The sequence below is a fragment of the Schistocerca cancellata genome, chromosome 7, assembly GCF_023864275.1.
Source record: "Schistocerca cancellata isolate TAMUIC-IGC-003103 chromosome 7, iqSchCanc2.1, whole genome shotgun sequence".
NCBI lineage: Eukaryota > Metazoa > Arthropoda > Insecta > Orthoptera > Acrididae > Schistocerca > Schistocerca cancellata.
In genome coordinates, this window is record NC_064632.1 from 183691991 (window position 1) to 183710546 (window position 18556).

The 18556-nt window shown below is 40.6% G+C and overlaps 1 protein-coding gene across 1 annotated transcript in view; it reads left to right on the top strand.

Moving 5' to 3' along the window:
• LOC126092395 (acetylcholine receptor subunit alpha-L1-like) overlaps positions 1–18556 on the top strand; it is a 219912-nt gene that overhangs the window by 77120 nt on the left and 124236 nt on the right. The window contains exon 2 of the mRNA XM_049907967.1: positions 12853–13022. Coding sequence (XP_049763924.1) covers positions 12853–13022 — 170 coding nt within the window. The remainder of the gene's footprint in view (positions 1–12852; positions 13023–18556) is intronic.

Sequence of the window (18556 nt, forward strand, 5' to 3'; positions counted from 1 at the left end):
TTTCCACACAATGCTACACTCCATACAAACACTTTCAGAAAAGACTTCCTGACACTTAAATCTATACTCAATGTTAACAAATTTCTCTTCTTCAGAAATGCTTTCCTTGCCATTGCCAGTCTACATTTTATATCCTCTCTACTTCAACCATCATGAGTTATTTTGCTCCCCAAATAGCAAAACTCATTTACTATTTTAAGCGTCTCATTTCCTAATCTAATTCCCACAGCATCACCCGATTTAATTCGACTACATTCCATTATTCTCGTTTTGCTTTTGTTGATGTTCATCTTTATCCCCCTTTCAAGACACTGTCCATTCCATTCAACTGCTCATCCAGGTTCTTTGCTGTCTCTGACAGAATTACAATGTCATTGGCGAACTTCAAAGTTTTTATATCTTCTCCATGGATTTTAATTCCTACTCGGAATTTTTCTTTTGTTTCATTTACTGCATGCTCAATATACAGATTGAATAACATTGGGGATAGGCTACAATCCTGTCTCACTCCCTTCCCAACCACTGCTTCCCTTTCATGCCCCTCGACTCTTATAACTGCCATCTGGTTTCCGTACAAATTGTAAATTGCCTTTCGTTCCCTGTATTTTACCCTTGCCACCTTCAGAATTTGAAGGAGAGTATTCCAATCAACATTGTCAAATGCTTTCTCTAAGTCTACAAATGCTAGAAACATAGGCTTGCCTTTCCTTAATCTTTTCTCTAAGATAAGTTGTAGGGTCAGTATTGCCTCACATGTTCCAACATTTCTATGGAATCCAAACTGATCTTCCCCGAGGTCAGCTTCTACCAGTTTCTCCATTCGTCTGTAAAGAATTTGTGTTAGTGTTTTGCAGCCGTGGTTTATTAAACTGATAGTTCGGTAATTTTCACATCTGTCAGCACCTGCTTTCTTTGGGATTGGAGCTATTATATTCTTTTTGCAGCCTAAGGGTATTTCGCCTGTCTCATACATCTTGCTCACCAGGTGGTAGAGTTTTGTCAGGACTGGCTCTCCCAAGGCTATCAGTAGTTCTAATGGAATGTTGTGTACTCCCAGGGCCTTGTTTTGACTTAGGTCTTTCAGTGCTCTGTCAAACTCTTCACGCAGTATCATATCTCCCATTTCATCTTCTTCTACCTCCTCTTCAATTTCCGTAATATTGTCGTCGAGAACATAGCCCTTGTATAGACCCTCTATATACTCCTTCCACCTTTCTCCTTTCCCTTCTTTGCTTAGAACTGGGTTTCCATCTGAGCTCTTGATGTTCATGCAAGTGATTCTTTTTTCTCCAAAGGTCTCTTTAATTTTCCTGTAGGCAGTATCTATCTTACCCCTAGTGACACATACTTCTACATCCTTACATTTGTCCTCTAGCCAACCCTGCTTAGCCATTTCGCACTTCCTGTCGATCTCATTTTTGAGACATTTGTATTCCTTTTTGCCTGCCTCATTTATTGCAGTTTTGTATTTTCTTCTTTAATCAATTAAATTCAGTATCTATTCTGTTACCCAAGGTTTTCTATTAGGCTTCGTCTTTTTACCTACTTGATCCTCTGCTGCTTTCACTATTTCATCTCTCAAAGCTACCCATTCTTCTTCTACTGTATTTCTTTTCCCCATTCTTGTTAATTGTTCCCTTATGCTCTCCCTGAAACTCTCTACAACCTCCGGGTCTTTCAGTTTATCCAGATTCCATCTCCCTTAAATTCCCACCTTTTTTCAGTTTCTTCAGTTTCAATCTACAGTTCATAACCAATAGATTGTGGTCAGAGTCCACATCTGCCCCTGGAAATGTCTTAAAATTTAAAACCTGGTTCCTAAATCTCTGTCTTACCATTATATAATCTATCTGACACCTTCCAGTATCTCCAGGCTTCTTCCATGTATACAACCTTCTTTTATGATTCTTGAACCAAGTGTCAGCTATGATTTAGTTATGCTCTGTGCAAAATTCTACAAGGCAGCTTCCTCTTTCATTCCTTAACCCCATTCGTTTCCTTCTCTTCCTTTTCCTACTATCGAATTCCAATCACCCATGACTATTAAATTTTTATCTCCCTTCACTATCTGAATAATTTCTTTTATCTCATCATACATTTCATCAATCTCTTCATAATTTGCAGAGCTAGTTGGCATATAAACTTGTACTACTGTAGTAGGCATGGGCTTCGTATCTATCTTGGCCACAATAATGCGTTCACTATGCTGTTTGTAGTAGCTTACCCGCATTCCAACTTTTTTATTCAGTATTAAACCTACTCCTGCATTACCCCTATTTGATTTTGTATTTATAACCCTGTATTCTTGTTCATCTTGCCACTGAACTTCACTAATTCCCACTATATCTAACTTGAACCTATCCATTTCCCTTTTTAAATTTTCTAACCTACCTGCCCGATTAAGGGATCTTTATATTGTCATTATTGTTAAAATCTGTGGTTCATTAAAAGTGATGGTTATGGCCAATTATATTTTGAGTGTGGGAGGGAGGGGGGGGGCATAGTAATAAAATATATCCCCTCCTCCATACCCAAACTCTAGATCCACTCCTACTATCTTCTCCTCTGTTATTCAAAATATAACTTATGTATAATACCAGACAATGCACAGAAACCTACAAGAGCATAATATATGGCACCTAATCTATAAATTGTCCTTCAGATTTCTAATAAGTTTTGATTTGGGTCTTTGTTGTGGCCGTTATGCTACTATAATGTTAAAAATTTCTCTGGATAAATTTTATACTTATTCTGCATTGTGTATCAACATCTCAAATTGGAAATGATTGGTATGGGTTGCAAAAATAACTATAATACTCGAAGGAAAGCCTAACTAAGAAGCTTTGTGCCTTGAGCAGTCCTAGAATAGCTTCATTACTTGGGAAAGGATGTTGTTTGCCATGCACATTAAACTTCTCAAATGAAGGCACTAACCCATATCTCATGCCCAGGCACTCAAAATTAGTTAACCTTTTCAGACCCTGTAGCTATATTTGTGTACATTAATTTTTACTGTGTCTTAGCTGTAACAGAAGTATTTTTTTTCCCAGTGGAAACATGCGGTACATATTTTAGAATGTTCAATCTTTTCATGATGCACAAGTGCTGCCAACTATTGGGCGTCACCTATGTAAATACCAGCAAGTCAGTGTAGCAGTGCACAGCAGTTCTTAACCACCAGAAAACACAGATGTCGTTGGTTCACTTTATTCCACTCTCTTATTGAATATTGTTATTGCTATTCTGCATGGTAATTATTGAATGATCATTTTATTATTTTTACAATAGAGAATATTTTGTAATCAGTTATTTTAGTCCATAAAATGAAGCCAAATGTACAAAGTATCTTTTGAAAATGGGTACATATTTTTGAATGAACCTTGCATCTCAAATCATTAAAAATCACCTAAGAGCATAACCACATGAAGAAAAACTTTTCTTCCTCCGGAAAAATTCCAAGTCTGAAAGAATTAATGTACTGAGCAGCATTCATAAATTTTATTCCAGTCTTTGCTTGGATCTTCTGTATTAGAAACTGAGCAATTGGCCCTTGCTTGAAAGTAAAAAGAGAGAGAGAGAAGATGAAGATAGGTACACATCAAAATACAACAGTAATTAAAATGTTAATTTTGATATTTGTTGTAACAAGAAGTCTATATCATCGACTGCCGTAGGAAGTTTGTGTTACCCCAGCACATGACTGACTCAATTTTCTAATCAAATACACATCCTAGCTGCATCATTTCATGTGGCAGATTCCTAACAGTGTAACACAGGAATATGGAACGCATTCACTTGACCTGCTACCATAAATACTACACTCCTGGAAATTGAAATAAGAACACCGTGAATTCATTGTCCCAGGAAGGGGAAACTTTATTGACACATTCCTGGGGTCAGATACATCACATGATCACACTGACAGAACCACAGGCACATAGACACAGGCAACAGAGCATGCACAATGTCGGCACTAGTACAGTGTATATCCACCTTTCGCAGCAATGCAGGCTGCTATTCTCCCATGGAGACGATCGTAGAGATGCTGGATGTAGTCCTGTGGAACGGCTTGCCATGCCATTTCCACCTGGCGCCTCAGTTGGACCAGCGTTCGTGCTGGACGTGCAGACCGCGTGAGACGACGCTTCATCCAGTCCCAAACATGCTCAATGGGGGACAGATCCGGAGATCTTGCTGGCCAGGGTAGTTGACTTACACCTTCTAGAGCACGTTGGGTGGCACGGGATACATGCGGACGTGCATTGTCCTGTTGGAACAGCAAGTTCCCTTGCCGGTCTAGGAATGGTAGAACGATGGGTTCGATGACGGTTTGGATGTACCGTGCACTATTCAGTGTCCCCTCGACGATCACCAGTGGTGTACGGTCAGTGTAGGAGATCGCTCCCCACACCATGATGCCGGGTGTTGGCCCTGTGTGCCTCGGTCGTATGCAGTCCTGATTGTGGCGCTCACCTGCACGGCGCCAAACACGCATACGACCATCATTGGCACCAAGGCAGAAGCGACTCTCATCGCTGAAGACGACACGTCTCCATTCGTCCCTCCATTCACGCCTGTCGCGACACCACTGGAGGCGGGCTGCACGATGTTGGAGCGTGAGCGGAAGACGGCCTAACGGTGTGCGGGACCGTAGCCCAGCTTCATGGAGACGGTTGCGAATGGTCCTCGCCGATGCCCCAGGAGCAACAGTGTCCCTAATTTGCTGGGAAGTGGCGGTGCGGTCTCCTACGGCACTGCGTAGGATCCTACGGTCTTGGCGTGCATCCGTGCGTCGCTGCGGTCCGGTCCCAGGTCGATGGGCACGTGCACCTTCCGCCGACCACTGGCGACAACATCGATGTACTGTGGAGACCTCACGCCCCATGTGTTGAGCAATTCGGCGGTACGTCCACCCGGCCTCCCGTATGCCCACTATACGCCCTCGCTCAAAGTCCGTCAACTGCACATACGGTTCATGTCCACGCTGTCGCGGCATGCTACCAGTGTTAAAGACTGCGATGGAGCTCCGTATGCCACGGCAAACTGGCTGACACTGACGGCGGCGGTGCACAAATGCTGCACAGCTAGTGCCATTCGACGGCCAACACCGCAGTTCCTGGTGTGTCCGCTGTGCCGTGCGTGTGATCATTGCTTGTACAGCCCTCTCGCAGTGTCCGGAGCAAGTATGGTGGGTCTGACACACCGGTGTCAATGTGTTCTTTTTTCCATTTCCAGGAGTGTATTTTACCTAATACTCAAAATTCTTTTATGATCAGTATTTTTCTGATTCCTGTTGTTTGTAGTAGAACTGATATTTAGTTAATTGCCATGATACAGAAATTCTTTATAGAAATATTTTATTTACAGACATAGCCAGTGGTTAAAGTCTGTAAGAACATATGCAATGAAAATTTTGATCCCATTTACGAGTGTCTGTTCTAGGATTAATAAACCCTATTTTAAAACTTTAATGTTTCTAACAAAACACTATTTTCTTTCAAATTTTACAGTTTAGGAAATGTTACTGTTCAAAAATGTAAGTAAAGCATTAGATGAAGCAGCTATCTCAGGTTCCACTTTCTCGACATTGGAGGAACATGTTGTTGTTGTTGTGGTCTTCAGTCCTGAGACTGGTTTGATGCAGCTCTCCATGCTACCCTATCCTGTGCAAGCTTCTTCATCTCCCAGTACCTACTGCAGCCTACATCCTTCTGAATCTGCTTAGTGTATTCATCTCTTGGTCTCCCTCTACGATTTTTACCCTCCACGCTGCCCTCCAACACTAAATTGGTGATCCCTCGATGTCTCAGAACATGTCCTACCAACCGATCCCTTCTTTTTGTCAAGTTGTGCCACATACTCCTCTTCTCCCCAATTCTATCCAATACTTCATCATTAGTTATGTGATCTACCCATCTAATCTTCAGCATTCTTCTGTAGCACCACATTTCAAAAGCTTCTATTCTCTTCTTGTCCAAACTATTTATTGTCCATGTTTCACTTTCATACATGGCTACACTCCATACAAATACTTTCAGAAACGACTTCCTGACACTTAAATCTATACTCGATGTTAACAAATTTCTCTTCTTCAGAAATGCTTTCCTTGCCATTGCCAGTCTACATTTTATATCCTCTCTACTTCGACCATCATCATTTGTTTTGCTCCCCAAATAGCAAAACTCCTTTACTACTTTAAGTGTCTCATTTCCTAATTTAGTTCCCTCAGCATCACCTGACTTAATTCGACCACATTCCATTATCCTCGTTTTGCTTTTGTTGATGTTAATCTTATATCCTCCTTTCAAGACACTGTCCATTCCGTTCAACTGCTCTTCCAAGTCCTTTGCTGCCTCAGATAGAATTACGTCATTATTAGTGATTTAATTCAGGTTCAGGACTGATTGAGTAATCTGCTAATACACCTATTTTAAAAATATTTTCTGTGAACAATCTTTTTGTGAGAAATTATTTAAATCTACTTGTAGTACCCAGCTACAGCTGAACTACTGGGAGAAATATACAAATGAATTTTGAGGACACTTTAGAACTAATAAGAACAACTTCAGTTGTTCAGTTTACTTTTGATATAATTATGTAATCATAACTTAATATTTGCAATAAGAGAGAAAACTACTGATTAGAGAAGAAGAGAATAATTCAGTTGTTCATTTAAATTTAGATTGTATGGCATAAACAAAATAAAAATTAAATATTTTGGGAAAACAAATAAAAAGAAAAGTAAATTTGACATAGAGGCATCAAGCCATTTTAGGCAAGGGGTGGTAGATGGGTCAACAGGTGTATCCAGTGTATCCAGAGATGGGTGTTGGGATACACTTTTCAACACCACTGTCACACCTAATTATAGTTATGTGCTAAGCTCTCAGGGGATTCACATTCTTTATTAATTTTGAAGCTTGATGCCTATCAGGCCCTGAGGTGATTACTGTATTTCTCCATGTTTTGTTTTCCATGCAACAGTCCTCCTCTCCTACCATTCTGTATACTTCAGTTACATTTCCTTCAACTATCTTTAACTAACAGCATGTGTGATCAGGTTGGATGTGCATGTAAAACATCACCTTAATGTTCGTATCAAGATGTGGAGATCTGCAGAGTCAGCTGTTACATATCACTTTCAACATGAGAAACAACATTATAGCTGCAATTGCATCGTAGAACCCTTTCCTTTTGCAAACATTTTTGTTGCTTTCACCCAACTCAAAAATGAAAACATTTTAATTTCATTGCTAAAATACTGATCCTTGTCTTTAAAGTTAAAAACACAGAAAAGATCATTTTCTGAAGGGAAAATCTTGTAAACTGCTAGGCCACATCATTTTTTTGTGTATGATTCACTTTTGACACCTTCGCTGGGATCTTTTTCAGGATCTTGTGGTTTCCACAGCTTTGAGTGTTCAGTCAACTGTGGACACCCACAAGATCCTGAAGAAGATCTAAGCAGACGGCTTGAAACATCTATTGTATAGAAGAAATGTGACATGGCCTAGCAACCTGTGAGATGACCATGAAAGCCTGTAGATTTACAGAAAATTTCCTCTCAGAGACGTTATATGTTGCTTGTACTATCCAGTTGGTCATTTCTAGTGTATTTCTATTGATAACTTAATTTTTTTTAAAAACAATTCAACACTGGAATAGTGAATCATGTACTGATGTTACTTCACACGTAAAATGATACTTTTGATTCTTTTTGTGTGAATATATAATAAATACTTTTGTTTTCTTGTTATACAGTGGGTTTTATGGTAATTTATCAGCCCTCATTTTATTAAATGGGATGAACCTTTCAGCAATACAAATATCTGATGGCAACTAAAGGCATTAGCCTTGACCCAACATTTAGGTTTTTTCATTTCATTCGTGGCTGTAATTTTCAGTAATTGCAGTATTATTTTTTTTAGGATAATAATCACTGATAAAAGCAGAAGGAGTGTGGCGCAGAAACAGAAAGGAAGAGAAAAGCTCCACATACCACTCAGGTCCATTGTCATACCAGATATCTACTAGTGTATATCGGTGTAGGACTCTGAAATTGATAACTTACTTGATAACAGTAATGTTGCTAAATTATGCCTACACTTGTCTGCAATTTACACATACTTATATTTCACTGATACCCATGGTTTGCTATGTTTTAGTCATGCACTTTCCCTACACTGTCTGGCACACTGCCTTCTCTGTCAGCAAATATAACATCGTTAAATGAGCCACATGACCTAAAAAAAAAACTACTCTCTGCTCGAACAGGCCATAAAGGCCCAATGGTACCGACTGGCTGTTGAGTCATCCTCAGCCTCCAGGTATTACCAGATGCAAATATGGAGGGGCATGTGGTCAGCACACCACTCTCCCGACCGTATGTCAGTTTACGAGACCAGAGCCGCTACTTCTCAATCAAGTAGTTCCTCAGTTTGCCTCACAAGGGCTGAGTGCACCCTGCTTGCCAACAGTGCTCAGCATACTGGATGGTCACCCATCCAAGTGCTAGCCCAGCCTGACAGCAATTAACTTCGGTGATCTGATGGGGACCAGTGTTACCACTGTGGCGAGGCCATTGGCATGAGGCACATGACCTAGTATTTTACAATAGAGCATATAATTGGTTTCATAGATTTGTCCCCTGGACTCTTCCCTGGTACCAGAGCCACATCTGTTCTCAATGTAACTACAATATATCGAAAGGACAGAGGGAAGAAGACAGAGACATACCTATGAACAATAGATCCCAAGGAATCCTTAAGCAGTTACAGAACACATATGCTGCTATGATGGCATTAACGATTATGGTAGCACCTCTGCTAATCCAGTTTCTGACACCAGTTGTAGAGGTGTATGGTATGTTGATCTGCATGACAGGTAGTGGAGGAGCAATTTTTCTAATTTGTTATGGTGGAGATTAGCTGTCCCACTTGAACATTGTGAGTTCGATGGGGTGATGGGGACCACAGGAATCTGCCGGAAGAGAAGGTAGTGGCAGCAAGACAGACAGCATTCATGGAAACTCTCTCTTGTTCTGAAAACCTATACCAGATACAGATGCTCGCACTCATCCATTAGAGTTAACCTAAGTGTCTTCATATTGGTATAGTGGTGGCAGATGTCCCTGAAGGTTATGTATGCTGCTGGGAGCCAGTGTACTGACAAGTTGCTGCCTGGCAGCAGCAGTCAGCTGAGGCTAGCACAGCATTCTTGCAGGCTGGGTTGACTGTGCTTAGCACAGCCAGTAGTGTGCAGACAAAGACTGTGGTGTGTGGGTGGAGAGGCACGGTGACCTAAATTCTGGACCTCAGCCTGTGAGTGGCGGGCTGGACATAACAGTGGCTGTCCAGCGAATACTGGGGGTGCAGCAGCATGGGGGCATTGTGGATACAGTCACTTTCTCAAACCTGCCTGCTGACCTGCGTGGTGTGTATAAATAATGCACCAGTACCCATTTGTTTGACTGTCTGGCAGCACAGGCACGCACCACTGATGGCACAATGCTGCATCAATAAGTCATTGCAAGCATTCTGACTGTCTCCAAGGATATCACCTGACATCTCTATGCTTGTGTTATTAGTGGAGCAACATTAGGTGCTGAAATTATTGGCTGAAAGTATTCGTCCATAGGTGAAGGACCATGTGATTATGATACTGTGACAAGTGTGACTTTCTTGTCTGGTTCCTATCTGTTGGGATTTTTTATGACCACTGTTCTTGTTCTGTGTTACATGGCTGTGGTGATACATCATTCCTTGTAAACACACTGATACGCCAACAAGTCCAGTAACCACGGTTGCAGTGTGGACATAGCATGTCCATGTATGATGCCCCATTCTGCATCTCTGCCATGTCTCTACATTGGCTTCTTTCATAGTGCTGATTTCATACAACTGACTAGGACATACATACCACTTCACTGCTCTGTGTTATGTCCTTGGTGGATGGTTGCATGACCTATTGGTACCAGTTTTATACCATCTACAACACTCCACAGCAACCAGTCTGTTTCTTTAAGAGGGCGACAAATAATTTGTATTGTGTGCTTATACATTTAGCAGATCCATGTTCTGCCCCTGATGGACCATTCAGTGCTGACCAGTCACCATGCTTTCCTCTAAGAATGTCATCATTCAGATGTGGTACAGAGGGTGTGGGGCCAGCACAATGCTCTCCTGTTCATTGTCAGCTTTGTAGACCTTGGGCCACTACTTCTCACTCAAGCAGATTCTCAGTTGACATTAGGGTGTTGAGTGCACTCTGTCAGTGCCAGAAATTGAACGCGAGATCTAGAAGTAATTCCTGTGATTGTCTGTGTGAGTAGATTAGTGCTAGTCATAGTTTGTCATTAGTAAGCTTTACAAAAGTAGCTCGCAGTGGTGCTTCTGTCTTTTCCCTGGAGATTTTTAACAGTTAGAGTGACTCTTGTCCAGAATATGTTCACACTTTCAGCTGTTATAGCATTTTAGATTTGCCTCACATGAAAGCAGGCCCTTTTCTCTTGCTTGCAACCTGCTCCTGTTACAAATCTTCTCTTATGTCTAACTATGACAAGAAATTGTTTGACAAAATTATTTTTTGGCCAGTCTGTGCTTACAGAGTTAAACAGCTTACCATCTGATACTTTGGCATGTTTTGCAACAGTGTTTTCATCTAGTGTTTTCATCCATAATGCTAATAGGATCCAAAAACACAATAATATGACTGCTCAAATCATTAAATAATGTCCACCATACTTCAAGGTTGCAACAAAACAACCTTCATTTTAGACTTTTTCTAGTATTCTCAATAGTTAGACAAATCCTGCAGTACTAAAGAGTGTAAGAAGTACACTTGTCAGACCACATCATACATTTTCATTCACCAGGAGTCTAGTTTGTGTACTTCTTATGCTACAGAAGCAGTAGTTCATACTGAATTGGTGGAAGTGTATGGCAACAATACTCCATGATATGAGACAGTGCTTAGAAGGCACAGACACTCCCAGAATGATGGAGACTGAAGTGGCTGATCACCCCCTCTGACAAATCAGGTATCACAGTAGAAGAGGAGGCCCTGGTGCTTTAAGACTAAGGTATTAAAATTGAGCTGATAGTCAAGAAAGTGAAAGTACAGGGGCTGGACAAAAATGTGGAAATATTAAAAACACGATGCATCACCATGCCTAATATGGTGTAGGAAAACTGTTGACATTATAACCAGCATCCAGTCATCACAGAATGGATACGTACAGGCCCTGTATGGTTTTCAAAGGAATTTAATATCATTCTTCCTGCAAAATAGTGGCAAGTTCAGGAAAGATTCTGGATGTGGATAAAGATCGAGCACTATTCTCTCCAAAAGTAGATGACAAAGGCTCAATAATATTGAGATCTGATGACTGTGGTGGCCAGGGGAGATGCAAAAATTCATCCTCGTGCTCACAAAATGAGTCCTGGACAATGCAAGCTGTGTTAAGATGGGCCCTGTTGTCTTGAAACATAGAATCACCTTTGAAGAACAAACATTATACCACACCGGATGTATATGATCAGCCAACATGGTCACATAATTCTTGGCAGCAATGCAGCCTTGCACAGTTACCAAGGTACCCATGGAATACCATGACATGAGTGCCCAAATCATCACTAAACCCCCATCAAATTTCACTCTTGGCAGCAAGCAGTCTGCATCGTAGGCTTGGGCACCATACACTAGACACAAACTTGGCCAGAAGTTGGAGACAATGTAAAACCAGACTCATACTACCAAATGACTTTCTTCCATTGCTCCATAGCCCATGTTCAATGCCTTTGACATTACATTTTCCTGTTACAGGCATCAGCATTACTGATGTGTTGTTTTGGAATTCCAGCTCATCCTGAATCCCCAGATTATGTAGCTCCCTTCATGTTGTTTTCATGCTGACAGGATTCGTGAGTGTAACATTCAGTTCTACAGTGACTACTGCAGCTGTCATCCTCTTAATTTTCATCACAATCATCTTCAATAACTGTTGTCACTATAACTCAACACACATTTTCATCTGTGTTGTGACTAAGCAGATGACATTTCTCTGCTTTGCCTTTATGCAGTATAAATCTCCGATACAGTGCCTCCTGAAACACCAAACTCTTCAGCTACATTGCTTACAGAAGTGTACACCATATGAATGCCAACAATTTGCTCACTTCTAAATTCAGTTAGCTCTGATATAGTGCAGTCACACCTATGCAGAATGTTGTTTTGACCATGATTGACACTTGCAACACATTGAGGGCATTGCACAGGTGCCATTCATGTTCATAAACAACTGTGCCACATGCAGGCTTGGCTATCATCTTCATTTGTGTCCAATTTTTTTTGGATATTGTCATAGATGCATCAACCAAGGAAGCACTGGCAGTTTTACCTGGTCAGAAGTCTGTGAGGTCTGACTTAGTGATTGGTCAGCACAACACCACAATTATCAGACATACTCGTATCTCGGAACACTTCCAGAAATGTTGCTATATAAGGGAGAAATCACATGCAACGGATAATTAAGAAAACACGTTCCAAAAATGAGTAGTTTACATCTGACAATAGTATTTTCAGAATGTCTATAGATAATGTAGGTTGGATTACGAATGCGTTACTATTGTTGTCACTGTAGATATAGATTTGTGGAAAGTGAAGAAAGATGTAAGTAATCACTCACAAAATAAGTAAGAAAACAGAACAGACTACCAATTACAAAGTGAAATTAAATGCTACAATGATTGCAGTTTATTCAGCAATGTTTTAACATCTTCCAGTCTGGCATTACATTTAGTGATATAAATGTATTAAAGTTTGTTAAGTAAGGCACCTTCTAACTTTTTACAGGCAGTCCAGAGATACCAAATACAGATGATACCAAACCACTATGGAATGCCACCTGGACAGATAAGCTGAAGCGTAAGCTTTTAACACATTATGACAAGTTTTCGAGACCTGCACAGCACACTAATGCAACTGTTGTCAAGATGGTATTAACTTTCCGACATATTGAACTTGTAAGTACAGTACATTGCAACTGCCATACAAAATATGTAGCAGGAATAGCAAACATCAAAATTACACAATTTCATTTAAGAAATTCAAAATGGTACAACTTAAACTGGATATAAATGGCTGCAATATGTAAATTTGTAAAGTAGTTCTTGACGTCCAAAAGGCTTTTGACTCAGTAGAACACCAACACTTATTAATAAAACTAAGATAATGTGATCATACAACATTTGTGACTGCGTGTTATCGCAGATGAAGCATCACTGATGAATATTAGTCAGATAGTTATCTGCATGTTTCATGGATAATAAATGTGACTTATTGCTATACTGTTGAATGAGACAGTTTTATAATTACAGTACATCTAATTAGTCGAAAATATGTGCAACATTTAAAACACACTACTACACAGTCAGAAATTCTTTTATCACGTAGAAGGAGCTGTCAAGCAGATATGTTTTAAGTTTGTGTTTGAAGTTACTTTTGTTAACTCTTTGTGCACTAAGAACTTGGTTAAAAAATTTTATGGCTGCATATTTAATTCTTTTCTGTGCCACACGAAGGCTGAGTGCTGGATTATGTAAATTGTTTCTCCTTCTAGTATTATATTAAACAGAAGTAACTTCAGGGATGTCCCACGACTGCTTTCCATCCAGTATATTAAAGACCTGTCAGACAACTTTAACAGTTGCCTCAGACTTTCAAAGATTATACAGTAATCTATAATGAAGTGCTATCTGAAAAAAAGAATTACCAAAAAATCCAATCAAATTGTCGTAATATTCCAAACCCATGAAAATATTGTCAATTTACTTTAAAGGTTCAGAAATTTAAAATTTTGCTCTTCACAAAATGAAAAAAAGGTATCTTATGACTAAAGTATTGGTGAGACTGTCAAAAAAATATCTAGGTGTAATAATCTTTGGAAATATGAAATGGAATGATCACATAGGCTCATTCATAGGTAAAGTAACTTACTTAGGTTTATTGGTAGGATACTGGGAAAATGCAGTCTACAAAGGAGATTGATTGCAAAACACGCAAGTGTGCAGTTAAAGGTTGAGCAAATTTTTTTGAAACGTCTTTTCTTATGCTAAATGGATCTTCAGCAGTCACCAATCATCAGACAAAATCATATGTACCTCTTGAACCATGAGAAATTGCAGCCAGTTCTGTTTATTTTATTTATCCATCTGTTGACAATAAATATGGTATGGATGTTGTACAAATGTACATGTTAATTTACGTGAAACCATTTTAAGAAATGGAACATACACTGAGGTGACAAAAGTCATGGGATACCTACTAATACCATCTCGGACCTCCTTTTGCCTGGTGAAGCGCAGCAACTCAATGTGGCACAGACTCAACAAGTCATTGGGAGTCCCCTGCAGACATATTGATCCGTGCTGCCTCTATATCCACCTGTACTTATGACAGTGTTGCCGATGCAGGATTTCGTCGTGAACTGACCTCTTGATTATGTCATATAAATGTTCAATGGGATTCTTGTTGGGTGATCTGGGTGACCAAATCATTTGCTTGAACTGTCCAGAATATTCTTCAAACCAGTCATGAGCAATTGTTGTCCACTGACATAGCACAGTGTCATCAATAAAAATTCCATCATTGTTTGGGAACATGAAGTCCATGAACAGCTGCAAATGGTCTCTAAGTACCCCAACATAACCATTTCCAGTCAATGATTGGTTCAGTTGGGTCAGAGGACCCAGTACATTCCATGTAAACACAGCCCACACCATTATGGAGCTACAACTTGGGTCCATGGCTTTGTGAAGTCTGTGCCACACTTGAACCCTATCATCAGCTCTTACCAACTGAAATCAGGACTCATCTTAACAGGCCACAGTCTTCGAGTCATCAGGGATCCAACTGATATGGTCATGAGACCAGGAGAGGTGCTGCAGGTAATTTTGTTCTGTTAGCAAAGGCACTTGTGTTGGTCATCTGCTGCCATAGCCCATTAATACCACATTTCACCACAGGGTCCTAACAGATACATTAGCTGTATGTCCCACATCAATTTCTGCTATTATTTCATGCAGTGTTGCCTTTCTGTAAGTGCTGACAATTACATGCAAACACTGTTGCTCTCAGTCATTAAGTAAAGGCCAGTGTGTTGCTCTTGGTGAGAAGTAATGCCTGAAATTTGTTACTCTCAGCACAGTCTTGACACTATGGATCTCAGAATACTGAATTCCCTAACAATTTCCAAAATGGAACGTCTCATGCACCTTGCTCCAACTACTATTCCTCATTCAAAGTCTGTTGATTGCCATCATGTGGCCATGACATGTCAGATTCGTTGGTTGATTTGGGGGAGAGGACCAAGCAGTGAGGTCATCGGTCCATAATCATGCCATAAATCTTTTCACATGAATCACGTGAGTACAAAAGACAGCTCCACCAATACATTGCCCTTTTATACTTCGTTTACGTGATACTACTGCAATCTGTATAGGTGCATATCACTATCCCATGACTTTTGTCACCTCAGCATATGAATACGTACATAAAGTAGGACAAACAAAATAATACATGATCATACAGTACATAGTAATACAACCTTGTATAGACTTATCAGCCAGAACGTTATGACCACCTACCTAATATCTGGTATGTCCACCTTTGGCATGGATAACAGTGTGATGCATCGTGACATGGAAGTAGTGAGGCCTTGGTAGATCACTAGAGGGAGTTGGCACCACATTTGTGCACACAAGTCATCTAATTCTCATCAATTCCTTGGAGGAGGGGGGGGGGGGCAAAAAGTTCTGATGCCACATTCCATCACATCACAGATGTATTTGATTGGGTTCTGATCTGGCAAGCTGGGAGGCCAGCACACAATTGGAACTCAGCACTGTGTTTCTCAAACCACTCCATCACACTCCTGGCCTTGTGACAGGAAGCATGATTGTCACGGAGAGGTGTACATGGTCTGCAACTAGTGTGCAGTACAACTTGGCTGTCATGGTGCCTTTCACGAGCTCCACTGGACTCTTGGATTCCCACATGAATGTTCCCCAGAGCATAATGGAGCTGCCGCCAGCTTGTCTCTGTCCCACAGTATGGGTGTCAAGGGGCTGTTCCCCTGGAAGATGATGGATTCACATCCTCCCATTGGCATGATGAAGAAAGTATTGGGATTCATCAGACCATGCAACACTCGGACACTGCACCAACGTCCAGTGTCAATGGTCACATGCTCATTTCAGCTGTAGTCGTCAACGTCATGGTGTTAACATTGGCGGATGCATGGGTCATTGGCTGCAGAGTATTCAGTGCACTGTTTGTTTGGACATACTTACACTCTGCCCAGCATTAAAGACTGATGTTAGTTCTGCCACAGTTTAATGATTGTTCTGTTTTACCAGTCTACCCAGCCTACGTAGTCTAATATCTGCAATGAGAGGTTGTTGCCGATCACCACAACATCTTGATGTGGTTTCACCTTGGTTTTGCCTCATGCTGAAGACCCTCACTACAACACTCCTTGAACACCCAACAAGTTGGGCAGTTTCCTCCAGGTCATCACAATCCGCCCTCAGTCACACTCAGGTAGATTGCACACCTATCCCATTCTACACAGAGACAGCACTTCTTCAAACTGAAAACAGTGATCACAGTTCTAAAATTACTAATTTAAAATAAGGTGTGGCATTATTGAGCCTTCTTCTGTTTTTGATTTATAGGACTGACATTCAGTATTGATCTCTAAGCTGTGAAGTACTTCTTTACACATATATTTATCATGTATAAAAAAGGTATCACTTAATGAATTAGAGATTCTTTGCAGTATTGTGACAAAGGAAATTGTTCAATACTTCAATAAAAGCCATGTTAAAATAAGCACCAGTAAGACATATCTCATGGAGTTCAACAATAGTAAACAGTGATGAAATTAAACTTTACATACATAGTGAAACCATAAAAAAAGAGTTTAGAGTAAAATTCTGTGGTTTAACAATTCAATGCAATCTGAAGTGGGAAATGCATGTTGAATCTTTAGCAGGTAAGTTATATAAGAACCTATTAGTAATCAATATCATTAGCAAGTTTTGCAAAGATGCTATTATCCAAAGGACTGCTTGTCATGCAATGTATATTACATCAGAGTTGTAAACTAAAATTTGAATAAAATCTGAAGGAATAATCTCATCATGGAAAAAACTGTATGATAGTCATAATAATAATAATAATAACTTGTAATTATTATTTTGTAGGAAAGTTCTGGTGGAATGTAAATACTTTGGAGTAAAGGAAACCACTTACTGAAAAGCAGAAGCTTTGAGTTGTTGAGTCACCGACAGGCACACTTAAATAGCAAAGAAAACTTGCTAGCCTTTGAAGCAATCTTTTTTTGAGTTAGAGTACAAATATGTCTGTGCCCATAAAGGGCACCAGCGGACACAATATGCCTGTGCTGGAGTGCAGGTTGCATTGGGTGGGATAGGGTAGAGGGAAGGACGAAGGAAGAGAGGGAGGGAGAGAGTAGAGGGAGGGACAAAGGAAAAGAGGGAGGGAGAGAGAGAGAGAGAGAGAGAGAGAGAGAGAGAGAGAGAAGGCAGACAGAGGGGTTGAGCATGGATGGCCAATGGCTTGGAAGGAGTCAGCCAGTTTTCCAGCTAGGAATGTTGTAGGAAAGGATGACAGGTGCATAGACTAGGCATGTGATGCATAATTGTTGGAGCCAATTAGGAGCAGCACATACTAAAGGTGATATGGGAATGCGAACTGGGAAGAGGTGACAGGATGGAGGGAGGGGAAACTGTTAGGTGGAGGGTGTGGTGCAGTGGTTTACTGGAAATTGAGGACAAGACAATTATGGGGATGAAGGATGTTATGCAAGATAACTCCCATCTGCATAGTTCAGAGGAGCTGGTGGTGGAGAGAAGGATCCGAATGACATGGGTTGTGAAGCAGTCATTGAAATTCAGCAAGTTATGATCAATAGCATATTGTGCCATCAGGTGGTCAACTTTGTTCTAGGTAACAGTTTGGCAGTGGCCATTAATCCTGATGGACAGCTGGTTTGTAGTCATACTGACATGAGAAGCTATGCAGTGTTTACACTAGAGTTGGAATATTACATGGCTGCTTACACTGGAGGCCAGGCCTCTGATGCCTGTGAAAGGACTGGAGCAGGAAGTGAAGGGTGATTGGGCAGGTCTTGCACCTTCTCCCATATGGAGAGTGGGTGAGAGTGGCTTAGGAATGGATTAGGATGTTGAGTAGGTTGGGTGGGTGATGGAACACCAGTTTAAGAGGGATGGGAAGGATCTTGGTTATGATGTCCCTCATTTCAGGACATTATGAGAGATAATGGAAGCCCTTATGAAGGATATTGTTCAATGGGTTCCTGTCTGTGAAGATCTTCATCAGACTGTCAGCATACTGGGCAAAATAGTTCTCATCACTGCAAATACATCATCCACTCATGGCCAGGATGTATGGGAGGGATTTTTTTGATGTGGAAGGGATTGCAGCTGTCGAAATGCGGGTACTGTTGGTGGTT